This window comes from Vicugna pacos, chromosome 17 (assembly GCF_048564905.1).
Source record: "Vicugna pacos chromosome 17, VicPac4, whole genome shotgun sequence".
In the NCBI taxonomy this organism is placed as follows: Eukaryota; Metazoa; Chordata; class Mammalia; order Artiodactyla; family Camelidae; genus Vicugna; species Vicugna pacos.
This window is the reverse complement of record NC_133003.1, coordinates 35,986,731-36,011,350: the sequence shown is the minus strand read 5'-3', so window position 1 is coordinate 36,011,350 and position 24,620 is coordinate 35,986,731. Positions and strand designations below refer to the sequence as shown.

Here is a 24,620-nt window from a genome sequence, read left to right as displayed (position 1 = left end):
TGGAATGTATAGGGCCTTTTCTGAGGACAAAGAGTAATATTCAAGACTGACTGAGCAAACCTTCCATGCAGCAAAGCTACTGAAGGGACAGAAATGTGTATTTAAAGCAGAGATTCAATAACCTTAAGCACCAGGTGGAAGAATTTTGATTTCACTTGTAGTCATGGGAAGTATTAATGTTTTAAAATAGGGCATAGAAATGATAAGATGAAAAGGATCTTTTGATTGCTTTAAAAAACATTTTAAAATTATCAATATGTGTTAATTGTGGTAAGCTTAGAAAACAATAAAGAAAATAAAAATCACCCCAATGTCACCTCCTAGACTTCAAATCACGGTTACACATACACATACTTTTAATAACAAAAATTAAAGTAGCAAAAAATTTAGATTTTTTTTTAAAGTTCGATGTATCAATAGGTTTCCTATGTCATTAAATGTTTTTGAAAGTATTATTTTTGATATAATTGCAGAAGTAAGCAAATACCTGTGTTCACTGCAGCAATAGTTGTAATCCAAAAACAAGTACTAAATGTGGAAAACACATGACTGTATGTTATTAGGAGCAAATAATCCTGTTAATTCATTCCACAAATATTTTCCGAGTACCTACTATATGCCAGGCACTGTTTTAGGCATTGGGAATACAATAGCAAACAAAGAAAACAACTGAGCTAACATTCTAATGAGTTTGTATGCTGGTGCAAAGTTTTTCTGTAAAGGGCCAGATAAACATACTTTTAGTCATGAGGCTTCTGTTGCAACTGCTCAACTCTGCCACTGTAACTGGGAAGCAGCCACAGACAATACATAAACAAATGGGTGTGAGTGAGTTCCGATGAAACTTATATACAAGGATAGGTAATGGGATAGATAGTTAGATAGATAGACAGACAGATAGATACATAGATAGGGATAGAGATAATATATGTGGATATATATACACATATATATATATAGCAAATTTATAGATAGAACATTTGTTGAAGAAAACTTCTTAAAGAAATAAAAGAAACTATTAACCACGGCTACCACCTTCAGAGAGTTAAAAATCTCAGTGTGCATACACTGCTTCTTTAAATAAATTTAAATTTTATAATATGCTTCTTGGTATTGTTTAATATTGTAGTGTGTTTCTTTAATTAACTACTCACCAGCTGTGTGGTTTCCAAATTTTCATCATTAAATATATTGCTGCAATTAATGTCTTTGAACAAAAACCTCTGACTGTAAATTTAAGTATTTGTTTAGGATAATCCCTAGAAATAAAATTATTTGACTAGAGGATTTAAACTCTTAGGCTCTGGATAAAAATTGCCAATTTGGCCTCTAGAAGGATGTAACAATTCACACTTCTACTGATAAGATAGAAAAATATTAATTTCCCCCACAATTGTATCCACATTGGGCATTTTTATTTATTTTAAAACAACTTTAATAGGGAAGAGTATCTTTCATTTTGCATTACTTCAGTGCAATCAGTGAAGCTGGCTCTTCTTTTTCTTGTTTATCGACTACTCCTCCCTCTTCTTTCCCGAATTTTTTATTTATGTCATTTGTCCATTACGGTGTATAAGAGTTTCCAGATACTTGAACTATTTCCATGTAAAATGTTTACTCTAGTCTCCTTTCAGTTTCTCCCTTGTGGCATTATGGGCTTCATTCTTTTGGACACTCTTCCCTTCACTTTGGTGTAAGGTTATTCCTTTTTTTTTTTAATAGAGTTTTTGAAAGGAAACTTACAGAGGCTTGTAGCATGAAGAAACTCTCCAGGCAGGCTCTTCTTTGAGGTAGCTAAGCTCTTCTTAGCCTCCATAGCTGGCCATTGACTCCGGCAGAAATTTGGTAACATTATTTTTGCCTACAGTATAAAGAGTTTTTCATGTCCTTTCAGCCCAAGGTTATAGAGATCCGCAGCCCATCAAGGTACACAGGACAGAACATTTTACCTACTTCCTTTGCAGAAGCCAGTGCATCTTCTTCAGGAGCTGATCTGCCTTTCTGACTTGGCTTTCAGTTGATTTACATCTATAACAATTATATGTTTGCTCTTCTCAGAGCTCAACAGAGCTTGATATCAGAGAAGAAATCACTATTTTCACCACTTCTATTTACATCTTCTTAAAAGTATTAAAAAAAATTTTTTTTAAGCCATATGTAGGTTCCACCTGATTCTCTTCTCTTGCTGCCACTAATCTTTTACGACATATCAAATAAAAACCAACTAAACGTATACTTCCTGATTCTTAGCTTTCTTCATGTCTCCACTGAGAAAGTTCAGGGTCAGCTATTTTATGACTACATTATGGGCCTAGACTGTGGGGATATTTAAAGTATACATACTGAGCTAGAAATGATACAAAATAGGGTAAAATCCAATAATTGAGTTTTTTATGAAAACAGGCAAGAGTACAATTTAGAACCACAGTTTGGAAACTTTTTTCTTTCTTTCTCACTCCTTCCCTCTCTCTTTCTTTTTCCCTCAGGAGCAGAGCCTCTCTTACTAATAAAATCTCAAGTGCCCTTCCTCTCACCCCAGATAAAACGCTGGTATGAGCTAATCTGGTCAGTTTAAAGTCAGAGACAATGTAGTTTTACTCGCCCCATCTCTCTGTGAACTCCCTGGAAGTCACCGGCAACTTTGCAGGACAATCCCTGCATCAGAGATCTGCTCATCTCTCTGCCCTAAGGCTTTGTCTAGCCGCCAGGAGCATAACTGTTCTGACCAGCTCTCAACCAAGGAGACATGAGAGTTGGTGGACAAACATGACCACTTCCTCAGTCCTCAATGGGACGATTATGAGGTACATTCCATACACAAAGTGTTCCTTGAAAAAATGAAACCCAACTGACTACAGCCTGTTTCACCTTCCCTGTTTCACTTCCCCATCTCACCTCCCCATTCCGTCACCTGCTGCCTAGGATCTGCTCTTAAATAAGCTATTTGTACCTAAATTAGGAACCCAGTTAATAAAACTTGTACCTAATAGAAACCCAATTAATAAAATAATGGGATGGTACAGAGTATGTACATCAGTTAGATAGCATAGACCCGTACTGGCCAGTATGGCAGCCACTAGCTATGTGTAGCTATTCAAAATTAAATACAAATTAATTAAAATTAAAAATTTACTCTCTTAATTCCACTAGCCACATTTCAAGAACCCAATAGCCATACAGGGCTGATGGCTATGGTACCAGACAGCACGGGCACAGAACTTTTCCATCACTGCAACAAAATCTATTGGATAGTGTTGGCCTAGATTCAATTCCAGATTGACTGAGACTGGCCTCCTCCTAGTCATTATCTCAGGCAACTTACTACTCTCTGCTATGAGGCCCAGTTTGCACATCTGTAAAACAGGGCTGTGGTGAGGATTGAGTAAGAATTTCTGTACAGCTTTGGAAAGCACGGAAGTGTTCAATAAATGTAGGGGAACAATACAGAGAAGGAGGTGGTGGAGAGATAGGTCTTGAAGGCACCTAAGAACTCTGAGGAACAGTAAACAAAACCACTAGTGTAGTGTGTGACCCTGGGCAGGTTATTTCCCTCAACGTCCATTCTTGTTAAGGGTACTGGCAAATTTCTAGACATTCATGAATCTTTGGATTTTCTTATTAGTGTGATTTTTGCACTGGTTTCATCTTCATTTAGTTATCCTTTTAGCCAAAATCAGTTGGGAACTTCCTGTCCTCCAGGCATTGTACTGGGTGCAGTGTCATAACAGCGAAGAAGTCACAGTCCCTGTCAATGTAGACTTTTAAATTCTGAAGAAAGATGAAGACAAGAAACCAATGGGGTAACTGCCTAGTGGTAACCACTGAGATAACCCCCAGCCTTGCCTTCAGGGAGGCTTCCTGAAGGGGGGTGACTGAACCATGAGGGATGAGAGGGCCCCAGCCTGGTAGACAACAAGGAAGCACTGTTTCAGGCAGAGGGAACAGCACGGAACCTTCCTTCATGCTCCTTGTTTTCATGGAGTAATTTGATTTCAAAGGGGTAGGGAAAGGTTAAGGAACATAGCAGAAGTGGGATAAGAAATGGAAAGGAAGATTAGAGAGAAAGAGGGTAACTGGATGATTGTTGTCCTTTTCCTCTCACCTTCTCAAGGTCTGACCTTCTGGGTCAGTGCTTCCCCCATCATGAACAATGGAGTGCCTACAATACAGATGGGGAGCTGGGAGAGTTACTTATAAAAATGTGAATTCCTGGGCCCCAAGGTGGACCAAGATGGCCTGAATCAGAACCTTTGAAGAATATAGCCCCAAAGACATTAAAAAACAAAACAAAACAAAACAAAAAAACCAACCAACCAAACAAAAACCTCTTAAAGGAATTCTATTAAGAACCACTGCTGTGACTGCTTACTTCCTGATGAAGCAGGGCATTTGAAATAGAATGCCTTTAATTTTTATTTTAGTATTTAAAAGAAGGATATCTTAATAATATTGAAAGTGCTCAATTCCACGGCTCCCAGTTGCAGTGGGAATGTAGATTTTGTTTCCGAAGGGAGTTTTTTTCCCACAATCTAGTGCCATTTTCCTCTGTCAGTCCATGTTTCTCCATTGTCCCTTGTATAAATGTTTTTCAGTACACTTTTACCATCTTCTTCATCCATTTCCAAATTTCCCGACCAATAGAGTGTCATCACCTATGTTTATTTCGTTACATCTTGTTCTCCACTTTTAGTCTTTCAGCTGACCTTGCCCTTGAATGCTCTTTCTCTGGGTTTCTGATGTTCCTTACACTTCTTTCTTTTTCATCTTAACTTTGACCTGTTACTATGATTCTAACTTGCCTCCCCTGAATTCTCTCCAGGATATGGTGAGAATTTCTCTTGAGCCCACCTCAGTTTTGTCAGAGGAGGCATTTTCAATTTCAGTTCCTTTTTATTCTATGCACCTTATAATTTAAATATGCTGCTGAGAAACACCATCAAAATTAATCATTTTAATGCATTATTGAAGAGGGGAAAAATAACTTCAGCACAATGGAAGTTCTCTCCATGCCACTGGCAAATCACACCACTGAAGCACTGGTTAAGATGGCTGTCATGAACAGCAAGAGAGATACTACCTGTGTACATAATGAAAGGCCAAAGTTTCTTTGCCCATAAATTCAAGAAATCTGCTAGCCATTAAAAAAGAAATAACCAAACGAAATCCACAAATGCCCTTTATGTCCTCATTGTAATAGTGATTTTCATTCCTGATAGGCAGCAGCATGAACTCAAACATGTTATTCATGAAAATTAGGGTTGTTTCTTTAAAAATTCTGTTCAGTTCTACAGGTTATAATGAGTTTGTATTTGTCAAAAGGTTTTTATGTTCAAATGAAAAGGTAATGATAAACAGCCATTGGAACTGCTAGATGCATGATCCCTATGCTAGGTTTCCTGACATGCCTCTTTGGTAAATCAGGGCCCCAGGAGTTATCAGTGTGGATATGAAAATAAGCATATTATTTCACTGTTAACACGCACTGCTAAGATGAAAGAGAAGGTGTGTGGGCCTACTGACGTTTTTATTTTCCTTCCTGGAACAATTAACTCAGTAAGAAACAATGTAGGCAGGGTGCTCTAAATCCAAAGTTTGATCAAGGAGTTTTGGAACTTAAGATTTCCAGTGCATGCAAAGTTTATGAGAAGTGCTACATTGTTAACTCCCAGTTCAAATAAGATGCTGTCATACCTGGCTTTCATTTTACTAATGGGGAAAGGCTCACAGACGTAAATAGTAAAGAAACAAACATGAAAAAGGATTTCTTAGTCAAATAAATAAGGCTGGTGGATAACAGCCACTGGGATCTTGAGTGCTTGACAATGCACTGGCAAAATAGGTACTATTCACAGAAAAAGGATTAGGGTTGTGAAATAACAGGCCCAAGGTCACAGAGCTTTTAAATCACAGTATCAAGACTTGAACTTAGTTTGCCTGTCTCTATGCTTCAATCTGATCCCTCATAGTACAGTTTCAGTAGAGCTACTGCCTATGGCCAGAGTTACTACTCAAGCAGCGCACAATTGAAATTTTGACAAAGAACAAGCATAGAATAGATGTTTATTCATCATTAGCCAACGCTTTTACATGTCAGGGCTGATCTAGGCCCCTAGTACAAGATGGATTTTGTGCCCATGTATCGAGGCTCTCTGAAAGCCGCTAGCCATCACCTTCATCTATGATTTATCAGATTTTCATTCTACATCTAGGAACCCGATGGAAGAAGGCAGAGTAACTTATCTCCTATTCATTCACTGGAAAACTTCTTAAGCATTTGCCAGTATAATTCGGTTTGTTTGCTTTTTTAAAAAATTTTAGTTCTCAAACTAAAAGAACCCCTTGAGAAGATTATTCAAAATGAAGATCTCAGACTCCACCATAAGCAATTCTGAGTCAGGAAGTCTAGAGTGGAGCCCAGGAACCTGCATTTGTGAAATTCTAAAAATATAATGGCTTCCTGACCATGATCCTCCATTCTCTTCCTGGAGGCAGCCACTTTAGACTCTTTTAATACTTTCAACTGGCATGTACACATCTCCACTGTTCTCCAGTGCTCTCAAGATAAGTTACCAAGTATCAGGGGTCTTTTAAGTCATATCTCAGATTAGCACTGGTGTTTAACATGAGATATCAAACAAATATTTACAAAGAACTTATCAGAGGAAGAAACATTAAGCCCCTACTATGTGCAAGGTCTTTACATATAACATCTCATTGGATACTTACTACCTTTATATGAAGCAGGTAGTTCCTCAGGTCACAGACTCATAGAGGGTAGAGGTGGGGTTTGAATCCAGTCCAGTTTGAGAGAATCCAGTGCTCATCTCAGTAAAAAGCAAAGTGCAGAACTCTTTGGTGGAATTTTTGACCTCAAAAAGCTTTCTATTTAGGAAAAAAGGGTAGAAAATAGGGAGAAGTATTAGGAGGAACTCAGTAAGTGTGAGTCATCCTACATGTGTTTACTGCACACTTTTTCTGATCCTGGCCCAGTGTTAAGCACTGAAGATACCATATGAAGGTCTTTTTGCTCCATCTCCCTCAACCCCTTGGCTGCAGAGATGTCAGAATAAGAGAATGTGGGTGAAGACATTGAGGATCTGATGACACAAGAACTGGACCCCAAAGCTGAGGACCAGGCAGTCTTCCCACTGAAACAGGAAAAGTCTTGTGATTCTATTCAGCTGAGAATGTCCTCAGTTATGCACTAGTAGATAATGAACCCATACCCATCAAAGATTGCCACATGTACTTGAATGGTAATCAGAAAGCCTCTGCTTACTCTACTTCCAGAAATCCTGCCCAAATAGAAAAATCCTATCCTAATAGAATACTCATCAATCAAAGTCTGTCTCAAGGGTCTCTCCTTTCTCTACAAAGTGCACTCCCTTTTCAAACCCTTTCAAGTCTCTGCTGGAAGGAAAGTGATAGTAGCCAACTCCCTTGCCATAGTACTGTCTGAATAAACAGCCTTTGATTAATTCTACAGGTGGTCTGCTTCCTTCTGACAACATGTTCAAAGTTCTCACTACGTTTAAACATTCATTCTGCAAACATTAATAAGAGTCTCTGCTCCATCCTGGCTAGCTGGCAGAACCCAGAAGGAGTAACGATGGACAAGGTGGGAACTCAGATCCACTCATGTCAAGAGAAGGGTGTGGTCAGATCCCAGCTTTGGGGACTGATCCCCAAACTGTGACCCTGGGCAAATTACATAATCTGCCTGTGGGGCAGTTCTTCCTTTGGGAAAATGGGAATAACACCATCACCCTTACAGGGTTCCTGTGAGGATTAAATGATCCATATTCAGAGACAGGAGAGTACATACAATTGGAAAGAGCACAGGTTTGGTGCTGAATAAAAAGGAATCCTTGAGTCCATACTGACACAAGTGAATACAATAAATAAAGAAATGTTGGAAATGGTAAAGCTCTTCTCAGAAACAGCAAACTAAAAAATGTTGAAAGGGATGGATTTAGACAATTATAATTTTGCAACCATCATAGTATTAATCTATCCAAGAAATAAACATCAACAGATGCTAAATCTAGCCAGCAAAATTGTGACGAAGAATGGGCTATAAATCTATGTATCCATCTATCAAAAATGGACAATGAGGCAAAATGTAAATAAGTGGTAAATCTGGGTAAAGGCTATTTGGGCGTTTTGGGTAATATTTTTGCAACTTTTCTGTAGACCTGTTTTGTCAAAATAAAAATAAAAACAATAGGAGGGACGTAAAGAAGGAAACTAGTAGAAAGAACTGCCTAGTTCTGTTATATTGTACCTTTTTTCACAATCATAGGCCCAAGAATAAAGCAAGGTTAAAATATTCTAAAATTGGGGCTTAATAGTGTGGGGAGACGAGAGTGTGGGCTTGAACCTCATTTTTACTCCTTATCAGATCTGTGGCCTTGAGTAAGTTAAGCTAATCTCTCTGTGCCTCAGTTTCCTGCTTTGTAAAACAGGGATTTTACATTGGTACCTACTGGAAAGGTTGCTATGAAGACTAAACGAGTTCATATTTATAAAGTGCCGGGGCAGATGTTAAGCGTATTTGCTACACTTACTTTTTATTACATACACAGCGCTCAGAGTCACCTCAACTCCAAATAAACGGTCTGCTCTTATTCTGGTGATAACTGGCTTAAAAATCCTTCAATAGCTTTGCCTTGGTCTTCAGTAAAAGCTAAAAAAAATTCTTACTAAGAGGTAGCGGGACTCCAAGGACCCCCTGAGACCCACTTGCCTCCCCCGTCCTCCCTCAAGCCTCAGCTCAAACAGCGGTTCCCTCAGGCAGCTGCGGGGCCCTCAGGAATAGCCCGAAGGCGTCCCTCACGTGGCGTCCGCGGCGTGGGCCCGCCCTTCGCGCCCTCACTGCAATGGCCGGTGTTCGTTTGCTCCCGAGCAGTTCAAGCCCCCACGACCCCGGGGCTTGGGCTCTGTTTTTGCTCACCATTGTGACCCGGGGTAGCACAGTGCGAAGGCCACCGGGACTGTGAAGGCTAAAAGTGAACTTGGGGGCCGAGGTCGGGGGAGGCACAGCTCTCACAGGTGCGGCCCGCGGCTGCGGCCGCGACCCGGGGGCAGCAGGCAGCCTGGGAAGGGGGTGGGGTGCGCGGGGCCGTCCGGCCCCGCCTCCCCTCGCCCCTCCCCCGCCCCGCCTGCGCCCCGCCCCGCCTGCGCCCCGTCCCGCGCCCGGCGCAGGGTTTCCTGGTTAAGATGGCGTCCCCAACGGCTGCGCAGGCCTGGAAACTTCTGCGAGACTTGGCGTTCCGGCCCCCGCTCCTGGCGGCCAGGTCTCAGGTGAGCGGGCCCGTTCGCGAGAGCCGGAGAAGGCCGCTGGCGGGGCGAGCGCCTGCCGAGCCCTTCCGCCTCCCTCTGTCAGCCTTCTCCTGGCTCCGGGGTGCGCGGCCTCAGGACGCCGCACCTGTGGAGGGGACGCGCGGCGCTGCGCCGCGCCCGGGGCGCGCCAGGGACCCCGGCACCCCCGTACCGAGTGTGGGGTCCCCGGCCGAGGGGGGAGGACACTCCGGGCCACCTCCCGGTGTCGTCCACCCGACTCCGAGTTGTCGCTGAGGTGGGTTTCCGCAGTTCCCTGGGGAGCGCCTGGCCCGGTACCAGGTGCCTCAGGCAAGTTCAGAAAAAGTTCCTGGGACGGGGGTTTTGGAGCCCTTAGTTTTTAGTATGTCCACGGAAAGAAAAATGAACGACCTAAAGCTGAGAAATACATTTTATTTGAGGTATTACTGAGAACTGTACCCTGAGGAACCGTTTCTCAGATAGGTCTGAGGTACTGTTCCAAAGAGGTAAGGAAGGAGCCAGGATTTTTTGCCCAAAAACGCTTGTCGGCGACCATTAAAAAATTACTGCTAGAGATGGTTATCTCAAGTTAATGATTTTAGTGCTCTATACATGGGTAGGTGTGAGAGTCTGGGCTCCTTGGAATTATACCTTTGATATTATGCGTCTTAACTATCTGGGGCCAGTATCCTGTTTTTCTCCATCCTCAGTTCCCCTCTGGGCGCACCGTCTCGGGCGGCTGCGGTGGCTCCTGGCTTGATGGCAGGCAGTATTCTTCGATTACTGAAGTGACAGGCAACGTTTTTTTGTCCACAGTCACCTGCTTTGCCAGTTCTGCTTTTGTCTCTCTCGAGCGCATTTTTAGGCCACGTGAGGAAGATGCCTGGAAACCCACCCCAGCCTGGCTGGTTTCGTAACTCACCTCCTGGAGTGAGCTTTCTACAGGCTGCCTGCTTTCCTGGACTTTGGGGTGCCTGAGTTGATGAAATGCGGGGATCAAGGAGAAAGGTGGGAAATGCTCACCCTCAGTTCAGAGAAAAATCAGCCCTGCCACTAAAACACATCAGAGCATTGGCCCTGTTTTTTCTCCTTTTTTGTGGAGGAAAAAAACCTAGGAGAGCCAATGTTGTGGATGCTAAATAGCTGTTAGAACTTGTCCTTCAGTAGGTTTTACCTTCTACAGGTGGCAAGAGTCCCAGTAGTCAAAAGGCCTTTGGGGAGTTATGAGTTGATGATGACTGTTGCAGAAATCACTCAACCACTGGACTTCTTACTCTCCATAAATAGTATCTCTCCCCCTTTAAAGGACTGTGTGGGGCTCAGCCACAGCAGAGCAAGGTCCTTGTTGTTTTACCATTTTTAATTGATATCACTCCTGCAGTTTTAACTAGAATAGGCATAGTAGAGTTTTTAAAAACTTGAAAGATAGCTACTAATGATTTTTTGAGTTACTCTGAGCTTTGGTTAGAGCTTTTAAAGACATCTGAAAGTTTTTTTTTCATTTCTTCACTTCTCATTTGTCTGTTTTTGTTAATGTAAATTTAAAAGGTGCTAATACTTAATACTGTAATATCTTATTAGGCACTTGACAGTATTGTGGGATAGCAAAAGGAATGGTGGTTTTGTCTAATTAAAATCACTAATAACTGTGGTAATAGAGTAAGCAGAATACCTCTAGGTGATCAAGTCCTATTCATTATTTAAGTGTTATAAAAAAACAAGAACCGTGGTGCTAACTATGAGAGTAGACTTGAATTGATGAGACACAGCAGGCCTTGGGCAGTGAAAACTCAAAGCAAAGGAAATAATTGTGCAGAGAAATGCAAGTGTTTAGTTGAAGTATCATAGGGCTTCTTGCCTTACCAAGAAATGTGAGCCCAAACACAGTATTCTAGAGAATCTGGGTGGGGATAGATACCTTTGGTTTGGCAAGAAGACTGGGTAAAAAGATCTCTTACCTCACTCCTTGTGGTAAAGTGTTTGTAGATGATGTGTTAACCTATAAACACAAGTTTAGGAGATGAGAATTTTTTTCTTTCAAAGTCAGGAATGGTAAACAGTGTTCAAGAACTGGAAATGGGCATTAGCAAGCATCAGATCCAACTGGCTCATTTCACAAGTAGAAAAGTTGAGGCCTAAATACGTTCAAGGACTTGTTTGAGGTTATAAAGTTTGTGGCAGAGCTGATTCCAGCTTAAAGATTTACTTTTCAGTTTCCATTATAACAGGCTGTGGTATAGGTTACCTTATGAAAATACATTATATCAGCATGTAAGTTAGTCTGCATAGCATAGAGTAACTAACATCCAATCACCAGCACTACTGACACATTTTACTTCCTTCTTTACAAACATCTTAGAATTGGCAGTAAAAATAGGTGAGTACTGCTTGTGATTTGTGAAGAACTGTTTTTATATCCTTGGCTGTTTCTTTGTATTTGCTCCACCTACTACTGCTTTTATGTTATTGCTACTTACTCCCTTGCCCACAGCAGACATTACACTTCAATGTGACCCTTTTGTTCCAAGAAATCCTCACCACATGTCCTAGGAATCTGTTACCACTCTTGGCTCAGACCTACTTTGTACCAGGCCTTGTGCAAAACTGTTGTGTGTACAGAGATAAAAGCACAGTTTCTGTTGTGGAAAGTGACTTTAACCACTCTCACAGAGGTACCATAGAATGACACTTTACCCTCTCCCTATAGCTAAATTTAACATTTGACACATATTCCTAATGCATAATGTCATTGAGATTTTTAAATTTCCTCTGCTGTTGGCTTCACTGTTTTGACTTTTTATGGATGTTATATCCTTAAAGGGCCACCCTTTAAGCATTCTTTATTTTACATATATTTTAAAATTCAGGCTACACCTAGAACAGGACTGTTGTAGGTGCTGATATTGGGGATTGGTAAAAAGGAAGGCAGAGAATCTTGGCCACGTGATACTTTATTTTAATGGGGCTGGGGAAGGGCTAGACTGTACAGACATAAACAATAATGAAAATGATTTCAGCTGGTGATAAATGCTATGAAGAAAATAAAACAAGGTCATGGGATGGAGAATGAATAGCTTGGCCAGCGTGGCGGGTTGTAGATTAGATGATCAAAGAAAACCAATTTGACAAGATGGCTTTTTTGTTCTGATTTAAGTTTTATTGCAATATAATGCATGAACTAAAAATATTTCATATTATAAGTGAACAATGTGATGAATTTTCACAGATTGAACATGCCCAGGTAGGCCAGTCCATATCTAATAATTTAGCAGCAACCCAGAGGGCCCTCTGGTTCCTTCTTATCACTGTCCCCACCCAGAAAAGGGTAGCCAGTCCCCTGAATTATACTACCATAAACTGCTTTTGTTCCTTTTTGTAATTTATGTAAGTAGAATTATACAGTGTGCACTCACGTGCTTAACATTATGAGATCCTGAAGGTAACTTTTTTGGAACTGAGTCATGAAAAGTAGGAAAAGTAGTCAGTGAGGTGACACTCTGTGGAAGAGAGGACAGCAAGTACAAAGGCCTGTGGTGAGACCTGAACTCAGCACGTCCAGGCTGTTAAAGAGGGGAAAGTGGTCGTAGTCTGATGTAGGCCGGAGCCAGTTCAAGTGGGGACTTGTAGGGTCTGATAAGTTTTTAAAAGCTTAGAGTGTTTGAATGGCTTGCCCAAAGTTACTCAGCTAGTAAAAAACAGCTAAATCCCAGTCCTGACTACCAAACACCAGGCATTTAATTGCTGTACTGTGTATCCCCTATTGTAAATAGTGTAACACAACAAAGCAGAGCCATGGTGGGCACAGAGATGCCTCTGTTCTGTCCATCACATCGCAGGGGAGATTTTGGCTGAGGGCACTGAATTTAAGTGGTTAGTGGTAATGTAAGCATAATTTTGCCTTTCAGTACATTTCCCCTCTCATGGCTAAGTGAAGTTCACCTAACTGTTCTGTTGCAAGAGAAGCATAGACATTGTAGGAAACACTGGCTTTAGAATCCTTGTTGTATGATTCTCTACAAAGCCCAGAGCTCCTGTCCAGGATCTCCAGGAGGAATGTGTACTATTGAGGGAAATGGAAACTATGGCCCTGCTATTACGTACTTCAAAATAGATGGCTCCAGCTTAATCTTCTGCTTTTTCTGAAAGTGGGAGGAGGGTGGATGCCTGGCTTTTAGAAATGAAGGACTAAAGGTTACATGCAAGTTTTTATCAGCTAATTGAGACTGTGGAGGCTGCATTGGAAGTTGTGACTTACATAGATCCACCTTCTTGCCTAGAAGAATGAATACCTGACTTTTTTCTTTTTGAAAATGAAGTACAGCTACAGTTTCTGCTGTTAGAAAAGGAAATCCATCTCAAATAATTTAGATGCTAAACTATTGACTTCTGCATGGGGAAGGTCTTTAAGTGATAGTTCTTGTCGCGCATTGGTTTTGTTTTGTAAATGAAACGTTTCTTTTATGAGTGAGTGATTCTTACCGACCCATAGTGGTGAGAATTTTGCTGCCGTTGTATCCTGGCCCAGTTCTGTAGTAGTCCTGACATCTCTCATATTTTGTGGAGGAAAAGAAATTACATCCATAACTTAAGATCATTTGTCCTTTGACTCTCTACTATTCACTCAATCTGGAACTGTCACATGATTACATCGTTTTCTGTTACTTGATGAAAACTTTGTTTGCCTGAAGAACTTGAGAGATTTGTACCCGTTTGAGCAAATGGTAAAGTCAATATACTAATGATATTTTGGGAAATGACACTAGCATTAGTCTGGTAAAGAAGATAGAGGGGAGGGCATGCCAGGTAGAGAGGATTGTGTGCAAAGGCGGAGGGGAGAGAGAACAAGGGGAGACATGAGTCATGGGCAACAGTTTAGTGTGAAGGAGAGGCAGGTGTGTAACAGAAGTGGAGGGCTCATGGCGATCTTTTAGGCAAATGAGGAAGGAAATAGGGGCTGTAGAAAGCCCAGAATTTGGCACAGTATACAACTACGTAAGAACATCAAGCAGATACCGTTCATTTAGTAAATATTTTCTGAGCATTTAGTCTTTGCCCAGTGCTATTCGTTGTAAGCTCCCTGAAGGCAGAGACTATGGATTTAGTTCTTCACTGTAAAGCTAGTGCTTAAAAGCATGCTGGACATATAGATGCCTTTAATAAATGAGTGTGGTACAAGTGAGTGAATGCAGGAAGAAGATACACAGCCCTACCCCCAGGGTGCTCATAGCCTAGCGCCAAAATTGGCGTGTAAACCAGTGATTATACTGTTGCATTGTTTGAGTGCTGTGGTAGGGCTGTGTTCTTAGTCTTCTGCGACCCTGTGCTTGGTCCTGCATCGGGGCATTTGCTGTCTCCTCTGAAACACTGTTCTCTCCTCTCTTGTCTCCTGCCCTGTCTGTCCTCTCCCATCATTCAGCTTTCTGATTCAAATTGAAGTCTTCCCACAGGGCTTTTCCTAATTATCTTATCTGACTCACCCTCTCCTCAGGGATTGTTCTCTGCCCCTTGCCTGCTTTACCGGACTTTGTAACATTTTACCTAGTGGTTTACTCTGTGTTTTATGTTTGTTTGTTTTGTTATCTGTCTTCCTTTCTCTCCCACAAATGTAAGAATTTAAGCTCTGAGGGCAAAGATTTTTTCTTAGGCACTGCTATTTCCTCTGCCTGCCTGACCAGGTAAGCTTTTATGGTCTAAATGAATACATGGGGCATACAGAGAAAGGAGAGGCAGATAAGTAAGTAACAGAGAAGTTGAGGGATAATGCAGACAATTTAGGCAAGTGAGGCAGGAAGGGTCTGTAGAAAGTTGCTCCTGAAAGGGCTTTCATAATAATAGGACTTCACATTTCATGACAGACCCTGTGCAAAGTGATTTCTGCACTTTATTTCTTTAACCCTTAAAATGTTACTGCAGGGGACGTTATCCTATCTTCATGTTGTATAGGCACATGGGGACATAGTGACCTGCTTAAAATTACAGTGCCAGGGAGTCACCTGCCTCATGCCGATAAGGCACTTATGCTGTTAAAATATTAAGCCACGTTGCCAGAGGGTCCTATTTGGGCTGAACCATCTAGTCATGCTGATTGCTTTCCTTTCCTCATCTCTTTGCCCCTAAGTGATGGGCTCCTTGGTCACTTGGGCTTGTGCTTAGGTGGACAACACTGATTCTTATCTGGCTCTTACCTGACTTCTCCTTCCCTGGGTCAAGAACTTGGGAATCAGAGTAACAGGAGAAAAGGATATGAGTTCTGCATTCAAATAGAACTAGGTTAAAATTCTGGGTCTGTCAGTTTCTTGGTCTGCAAGTTATTGAACTTGACTGACCCTCAATTTATTGTTCTCTGAAAGGAGATAATTCTTACAGGTGGTTATAAAGATTAAATAAGATGATGTATATGACATATGGCATTATGGTTAAATGGTGGGCTCAGTGATTATTTCTCTTGCAGTGAGTTTGAAGCTAAATTTACTTGCATTATTTTAGGCTTTATTAAGCCAGAATAATTCTCCTTTCCCAGATTTGATAAGCATTTATTGTTTGCTGCCATCTCAGGATTGGGTACTGGCTTGGTGTTTCCAAATGTTTTATTTTACTTAATCCTGCAGGAACCATGTGAGGTAATTAATTATTCTCAGTTTACATCTGGGGAACTCGAGGTTTGTAGAGTTTAAGACCTGTCTCCTGGGCCAGAGTTACCTTCGTCATTCTGCACATGGAATGAAGGTCTGGGAATCATCCTGGATGTTCATTCCAGAAATGTTTGCACATCCTGGTGTTGACTTAGTAGCCGTGGCTTCTGGACCTCATGTGTGTCAAAGATTTGAGGTGAAGGGGCACCTAACGAGTGGACTGTAGTCACACCATGTACCAAAGGACAGCTGGCACATTCTCTTCACTGTCTGCCCAGTGCAAAAGACTGCCTTCGGGGATTCAGGAATGGAGAAATTGTGAAACTGCATTTCCTTTGGAGGGTGGGTTTTGGGGAATAGTAGCAGAGGATGGAGTTTCCTCATGTTCTCAGTCAGACTTTCAATCAGTGTGCTGATTATGTGGTCAGCTTTTACCCCTATCTAGAAATTATTCCAAAAGAATAGGTGCTAGTCGCAGAGGCATAGATTTCTAACATTTATATCTAAAATTTATTTATTTTCTTAAATGGGAGGAATTTGATGTAATATATGAATTGATATTGGAGACCATGTCAAAGTGTAAGGAATAGGACTGTGTAAGTTTGGGCCCTGTGGATGAGGGTCTGACATCTCTTTTTCTACCCCTATCCTTTTCTTCATGTGCTTACCCTGTTTCCATTTCTGGGCTGTCTTAGTCCTAGGGTTGTTCCTCAAGGATGCTGAAGAATTTCAGAAAGGCTGCCTTGTGGAGTTTGAGGCTGGGGAGCAGTGAGAAATGAACCTGGAGACATAAGCAGGGGCAGAATTCTCCTGATGTTGTGAGCCTGGTCATGAAATTAAGGTTTGTTCTTAAGTGCAGTGGGGAGTCATTGAAGGGTTTTAGACAGTGGGGCAGCAGTGACAGTTTTATGCTTCAAAGTGTTCATTCTGCATCTAGTGTGGAGAGGGTTGGAGGGATACAAAAGTGGAGACCATTTGGAGACTCTTGTGCTGAGCCAGTGCCGGGAGTAATTGTGTCAGTGTTAGTGGACATGAACCAGGACTGAAGTCAGAAGGCCTGGGTTTAAATCTTGCCTTCAACACCAATTATCTTTGTGATGTGTGACAGTTACTTACACGTTTTATTATAAGATTCACTTTTTTTTCTTTTTCACATTTCAACATCTCTGAAAACTCTGTGTGTTAGTACACTTGTGTTATTCTCTGCCCCAGCCCCTCCAATGGTACATAAAATGGGAGAAGGTGAGGGCTTGGACCAAAATTAAGGTTACCACACATGATTTACTTCTAAATCAGGATACTTTTGAGAGCGAACACGAGCACTGTGACTAATTACACCAGGATAGCAGGTATAACAGAAACGCAGACTGCCTGAAAAACCGATACATGGTCCCTCAAACTAAAATGGACTAAATGGTGTCAGTGGGGATAGGAGAGAAAGATGGGTGATACTAAGGAAATAGGCTGGACAGGATTCATGCCTTCTCTGCTGGGTCCCCATTGCTGGCTTCTTCTATCTACCTCCATAGAGCAAAAAAGGTGATAAAAGGCTGTTTACTGTCCCTGAGTGGAGAGGGTGTGAGGAACTACTCTAGTTATAAAGATCCCTGCTTATCTTTGCCGTGGAACCATGTATTCTGTCCTTATGCCCGAGTGTTCTCTGGGCATGTTGTTATGGCCTTAGAAAAAGAACAGGCAAATAAAAGAGGAGAAGTAGAAAGACCTATAAATATGTCAGGCTCGCAACTTGCAGCTTTCTAAACTTGAGTGCAGTGAAGAGCTTTCCCTAGCCCCAAGCCTACCTTATCCAACGTTCATGACATTCTGGGCCCTGGTGGTTTCATGCAGTTTGGCTTAGTTATTTTCTTCTTTTCTCTCAGTCTTGTGTGGACAATGCAGTTGCTTATTAAGGCTTATTTGGTTGAAAGAGCTCCTTGGACTTATCTCAAGGGGTAAAAAAAGATTTTATGAAAGGGGCACGTACTAGAACTCAAGACTAATCTTCATTGATATTGGCTCCACTGTGCCTTTTCTGTTCTGTTAACTGGTTGCTTACTCATGGTGACATCTCTTTATAACTTCCACCTGCTCATAACTTTGATTATTCATTCCTTGGCCAATTCCAGCTTCCTAACCCTAACACATCATCCAACTTCTCTCTCCCAGAATGTTATAGTTCTAATGATAAGAACATCTCATTGGTCTAGCTCATCCATTTGCACTCACGTTTGGGTCATTGGCCAGCTGAAAGACTGGCTGGTTTTGTGTAGGGTATCCATCTCTTACCACCTGTAACTGAAGTGGGGAGGACTTGGAGAGGAGCAGGACCACGGCCCCCTGAGTAGGAGGGCTCTGGGTGCATTGTTGGTGGGATGGCCCAATCCATTTAGAGAACCACTCTATTTTCTGTTCTTCAGGAACTGCTGCTAACTTTTCCATCTTCTTTTCTCCTAGTTCACATGTTCATAGTTGCTTTGTTTCCTTTTTCACATTCCAAATTTAGGAAGATTTTCTTACTATTCACTTTGCTGGTCTTAGCTGGACTAATTTACCAAAAATTACGGTGATGGTAGTGGGCCTTGTTTTAGACTGTTTTCTTATGATCACCATGAAAAATAATTCTCAAATGGAGTGTCCTGGAAAGTCAGCTCATCCATCCAAATAGCCAAGTGAGTGTGTCCAAGATAAATGTAGTTGACAGGCCTGGAATACTTCCTTAGCTTTGCTCAGAACAATATTCCGAAATGAAATAACCCAACTTCTCTTGATTCACTTCTCCTTCATACTCCCCAAAGAGGATTTGTTTGGGTCCTTTTGCCTCCACGCCATATTGGGCAGAGCTTCCTTGAAGCCTCCTAAAGAGGCTGCTGGCTCCACATTAGTCCCTGGTGCAGGCAGCTGGGACTCAGGGCACAGGATTTGTTTCACTCAGACTGTGAGTAGGAAGGCCATATATTTTATCCTTAAACCTGGAGCACTTTTGATAGTTAATTATGCCAGGGTAATAGGCATAAACCAGGAATGGAACCAGACTACCTGGGTTCAAATCTTGCCTTCAACACATAGTAGATTTGTGAATTGTGAAAATTACTTATGTATTTCATTGTAAGACACATTGTGTCTTTTTTTCACATTTCTTTTTCATATTTCAACATCTCTGAAATACAGATGTGTTTTACATTGTGTCATAGTTTGATTGGCAGATTTTCCCAGTGATACATAAAAGTGGTGCAAAAAAGTTGTTGGTTCTTAAATTTATGAAATTTCTCTGTGCCTCAGCTTTCTCAGCTGTAAAATGAGAGGAGATACAGTATTTACTTCCCAGAGTACAGTGAGGATTAACTGAGGTCATGCGTACCATGTTAGCACCATGCCCTAGATGGTCAATAAATATTAGCTATTAGTTTGGTATTAGCATTAACTATAAAAAATCATAGTTATTATAATCATGATTAAATTATAGTTAATTAAATTATATAAAATGATTTAATTATATTTAACTTAAATGTGTTGATTAAATAAAACATATTAACTAAATGAAATATATTAATTGAAAATAGTTAATTAAAATATACTGATATATTAAATATAGAATTAGATTATGGTTACATTAATTATAACCAGAAAGGCTTTATTTTCATGAAGCCTCCTTCGATGTTTTCCCTGCCTTCTTCCTAAATCCCCTTAACACTGCAGCTTGCAAGGAGGATGAGGAATGTAAGCACAGAGTAGGGAATCACAAGAGTCAAGATGGGGAAATGACATGGAGGGGGAGAGAGGCTCCCTGTATTACCTTATTGGGGTTAGGAGTGGAGGAATACAATGAAGTCCCTTGAGAGAAGAACTTTCTTGCACTCAGCCCCAGATTGGTAATGGAGACCAGCTTTTATCAGAAAATATTACAGTTTTCACCTTATTGATGAATTTCTCTTCACATTTTTATAAGGAGATTATCTTTATCTTTTCTTTGGTGTCACCATCTTTTGCTGGTGCTCTCCAAATTGCTGTCAAGATGACCGCCCGGACTTTGAAGGACATATTTGGGTTAACTTACCTTTGAAAAGAAGGGAGGGAAACCACATTTAAGATGCACTCTTATACCAGCCTTAGGGCTTATATAGGCCTTTAATAAGTAATATAAAGTAAGCTGGTAATTATTAATCATTTTTGGTTATGCAAATAAAACTTAATGGTTGAATTTTTTTTGTTACGATTCAGAATTCTTTTTAAAGTGATGTATCATTAAAATTGAAAGCCAACAATACAGGGAAAGAAAGACTTTTTCAGTTTTTAACCTTTTCATAATTAGCATGAAAAAATAAGTGTGCTATTTAGCTAATTAGAAAGACTAGATAAATTTTGAGATGGTGAAGTTGTAAACAGATTGAGTAGCTGAATGTTGAGTAGGTTAATTTGAAATGGAAGTGGAAGTTTTTGGTAAGTTCTTTGGGGAGGCTGAGCCTTAGGGTGTAGATTCTAACACTAATTCTGACATACGAATTTTCTGTCACCACCAGGCAATTGTCCGACACAAGCTGGGTGTCCCACAATCCACTTCAGTTCTGACGCTCTTGACCTGTGATAGCCTTAGATCCCACAGGTATGGGCTCAGTCCAACAAGGCTATCCCCACCCCACTCCAGAGGCCAATCTCAAGTCTAGGTTGTCACCTGTACTTCTGACCTTCTGGCTTTGAATGGGAGGTTCCCATGACCCCCTCTTCAGTTTCTGTTATTTTGCTAGAGTGGCTCACAGTATTTAGAGAAACATTTTACTTACTAGATTACCAGTTATTGTAAAAAAACCTATAACTCAGAAACAGCCAAATGGAAGAGATGCCCAAGGAAAGGTGTATAGAAACAGTTGTGAAGCTTCCATGCTCTTTGAGCATACCACTCTACCTGAATCTCCACATGTTCACCACCTTGGCAACTCTCCGCTTCTGGTTCAGGGATTTTTATGAAAGCCTCATTCCATAAGCATAATTGATTAAATCATTGGCCATCAGTCACTGAACTTAATCTCCATCCCCTCTCCCCTCCCCTGAGATGGAGGGATGGGACTGAAAGTTCCAATCCTGTAATCAGCAGGTTGGTTACCCAGGCAAATAATTCCCATCCTTAAGTTATCTAGGGGCTTTTCAATAGTTGCCTCAGTAACTTAACAAAGACACTTTTATCACTCTTTTCACTGAGGAAATTCTAAGGGTTTTAGGAGCCCACTGCCAGGACTAGGGATGAAGACCAAATGTATATTTGTTATAAATCAAAGAATCACAGGGTGCTTTTAGGATCAGAGTACCAATTCCAGAACTCCTAGCAGGCATGTTGTGAGTGTAATGGGTGCTTTTTTTTGTTTGTTTTTTTCTTGTTGGTGTATGGTGAAGCTTTTATGAATGGTATAAAATTGATTTTATAACTATATTTTATATAAAATATAATTTTAATGTATGGGAAGACTTACAGAGTTAAAATATAGATAAAAGATGAGAGGGAATTATTGAATTTTCTTTTCCACTTAAGTGCCCCAAGTGAGTACAGCATTTTGTTTCTCTTAATATTGGCAGGGTATCAATAACTTTATGTTTACAGTAATTCATGAGTTACACTATTCCTTTCTTGAAGATACTCTGTTCTGTTTTACAGTGTGAATCTATCCCCCCCCCACCATACTTCAAAGTACTTTTTTAATAGATCAGAAAAGAATCCCTTTCTTGGAACTTTGAGGTTTTAAGTAAGCAACATTGTCATAATTTAAGTAAACTTAATGAATGCAAGGCAGTGTTTTTGTGACTGAATTTCGAGATGTTGAGAGAAGTAGCAAAGGAATTGCTTTTTTTTTTGTATATATATTTTTATTGAAGTATAGTCCATTTTAAATGTGTCAATTTCTGGTGTACAGCATAATGCTTCAGTCATATATGAACATACATATATTCATTTTCATATTATTTTTCATCATAAGTTACTATAAGATACTGAATATAGTTCCCTGTACTCTACAGTATGAACTTGTTGTTTATCTATCTTATATGTGTTAGTACCTGCAAATCTCAAACTCCCAATTTATCCCATCTCACTCCCTTCCCCCTCTGGTAACCATAAGTTTGTTTTCTTTGTCTTTGAGTTTATTTCTGTCCTGGAGATTGTTATTCTAAGTGAAGTAAGCCAGAAAGAGAAAGAAAAATACCATGTGATATCACTTATATGTGGAATCTAAAAAAAACAAAAGAAAAAGAAACTTATTTACAAAACAGGAGTTGCTTTTTATTTTTTTTAAATTGAAGTACAGTCAGTTCCAGTGTGTCGGTTTCTGGTGTTCAGCCCAGTGTTCGTCATGCATATACATACATGTAAGGAATTGATTTTTTTGATTCAAAGTTTCGACCTCTGAATGCCTCTTATGTCTCTGAAACCGTGTTATTGCTCCCCAAACTTATAAAGGTACAAAAGATATGAATATGGGGGAGAGTGTGTGTATGTATATATGTTTTTTTTATTTTTAAATGTAAATATTTTACTTTTTTATTGTGGTAAAATATACACAACATTAAATTTACTATTTTAGCCATTTATAAGTGTACCTTTTTGTGTCGTTAAGTACATTTACATTGTTGTGCAACTATCACCACCATCCATCTCCAGAACTTTTTCAACTGAAACTTCTGTACTCATTAAACACTGTGTCTCCATTTCCCCCTCCCGCCAGCATCTGGAAACAGCCATTTTGCTGTTTCTATAAATTAAACTGCTTCAGGAACCTCATATGAGAGGAATTTTGTCCTTTGTGACTGGCTAATTTCACTTAGCATATTGTTCTCAAGTTTCATCTATAGCATGTGTGAAACCAAATCCCCCTAAAATTGAGTTCCTCTGCCAAGTTTATGATTAACCTCTCTATCCAAAACTTTATTTCCTTTCTTGTCCTGCTCCTGTTCCCCTTGCCATTGGGAAGTATCAAAGAACAGGGGGACTGAAACTGAACAGGATCCTGAGGGGCCCTCCCACGTACAAAAGCCTTTCCAAAAGTCTTCTCTTTCCTATTGGTAAAAAAAAAGATTTCAACCTCCTAGACTTTCCTTGAGTTCCTAAGGGCTGATTCACCAGTTACTAATTTGGGAAGTGAGGGAATGCAGAAATAGAGGAAAAGCAGTGGAGAAACAATAGTGCAGCCATAAAGCAGAGTCCTAGTTCCTCCTCAAGGGGTTTATGTAACAATCTGATCCATATCTTTGAGTTGTCCTCTAGGAACTAAGGCCTCCCTTCCGGGTGGAGGATGGTAGCTACATGTGGAGACACCAGACTGGTTGGAACCAGAATGTTGATGAATGAGATTCCTGAAACACCACCCTGTTACCTTACCACTAACCAGTTGAAAGAAAGTCATACACCTTGGAGCTGTGACCCCAAATGTTACCTTTAAAGACTCTTCTCTGGAAACCATCCAGGAGTTCAGTCTTTTGAGCACAAGCCAACTGTTCTCCTTACTTGCCCCTTGAAATAAACCTTTCGCTGCTTCAGACTCCAACATTTCAGTTTGTTTGGCCTCACTATGCATCAGGCACTCAGGCACACAAACTTGGAATTGACAATGTATGTTAGAATTTCCTTCCTTTCTAAGGCTGGACAATATTTCATTGTATGTATATATAACATTTTGTTTATGCATTCTTTCACCAGTGGACACTTGGGTTATTTTTACCTTCTAGCTATTGAGAATAATGCTGCTGTGAACATAGGTACAATGAATATATATTTTATGTTAACATTCCCCTGAGTAGAAATGTTATTTGGTATATGGTTTTAGCTACATTTTCTACTTCCTTTATTTGGTTAAAATATCTTTTGAGAAATACTTTTACAGTTAATATTTTATTAAATATTCATAGTCACCTTTTCTTCCACTGGGGATTTATTAACTGCATAATAGTTTCACTATTAGGCCCAGAAGGTAGGTTGTTAGGAAGCTTGGGCATATAAGACAGCTGTGCCTTTAAGGAACATCCAGACTGGTCTGGTGGAGCTCAGTGAGAAATGGGCAGTACGGCGAGGATTGTGTTTGGTGTTCCTCAGGGCTTCCCAGGGCTCTCTGGGTATACAGCTGTATTGCTTCTCTTGGACTCACCTACACAAGCTGTTATTAGTGTCTGTCTGGAAAATCTGAAGTTAGACACCTGACATTTATCAAGCACGTTCCCTGGGCCAAGTGTGGTACTGTGCACCTGAAGAGGACTGTCTCCTTGAGTTCTCATAATGACCCTAGGAGGTAGGCATTCTTATTGCTGTCACTAAGCCCATTTTAAACAGAACAAAATGTGGTTCAGAGACTTTAAACAACTTCCCTGTTGTTATAACTGTTGTCCTGCACAGCTCCTTGCTATGTCACTCACATTGGTTTCTTCACTTGTGCCTGTTATGGGTTGAATTGTGTTGTCTCCAAACTTTGTCCCTTTAAGGCCTAACCACCAGTACTTCAAAATGTGATCTTACTTGGAAATAGGGTCTTTATGGAGATAATTAAGTTAAAAGGAGATCATTAGGGTGGGCCCTAATCTAGTACGACTGGTGTCCTTATACAAGGGGGAAATTTAGAAATTTCCTGCAGAAATGCAGGTGGGGAGAACATCATCTGAACACAAAGAAAGAGATAAGGGTGATGCATCTACAAGCCAAGGAACGCCAGAGATGGC

The 24,620-nt window shown here is 40.5% G+C and overlaps 2 protein-coding genes across 19 annotated transcripts in view; one reads left to right on the top strand and one right to left on the bottom strand.

The window, feature by feature from the left end:
• TAFA1 (TAFA chemokine like family member 1) overlaps positions 1-9,082 on the bottom strand; it is an 821,149-nt gene extending 812,067 nt beyond the window's left edge. For 13 of the 17 annotated variants that reach the window (XM_072941650.1, XM_072941666.1, XM_072941661.1 and 10 more), the window contains exons 1-2: positions 8,954-9,082; positions 6,727-6,882 (exon numbers count right to left, since the gene is read on the bottom strand). The gene's annotated coding sequence lies outside the window, so the exon portion shown is untranslated. The remainder of the gene's footprint in view (positions 1-6,726; positions 6,883-8,953) is intronic. The other 4 variants (XM_072941651.1, XM_072941655.1, XM_072941659.1 and 1 more) reach the window with 1 other exon arrangement.
• Positions 9,083-9,175: 93 nt separating this feature from the next.
• Positions 9,176-24,620, top strand: part of SUCLG2 (succinate-CoA ligase GDP-forming subunit beta) — a 243,919-nt gene continuing 228,474 nt past the window's right edge. The window contains exon 1 of one of the 2 annotated variants that reach the window (XM_072941639.1): positions 9,176-9,303. In XM_072941639.1, the coding sequence (XP_072797740.1) occupies positions 9,220-9,303 (84 nt within the window). In that variant the 5' untranslated portion in view covers positions 9,176-9,219. Of the gene's footprint in view, positions 9,304-9,331; positions 9,578-24,620 lie in introns of those variants that run through there. The other variant, XM_072941640.1, reaches the window with a different exon arrangement.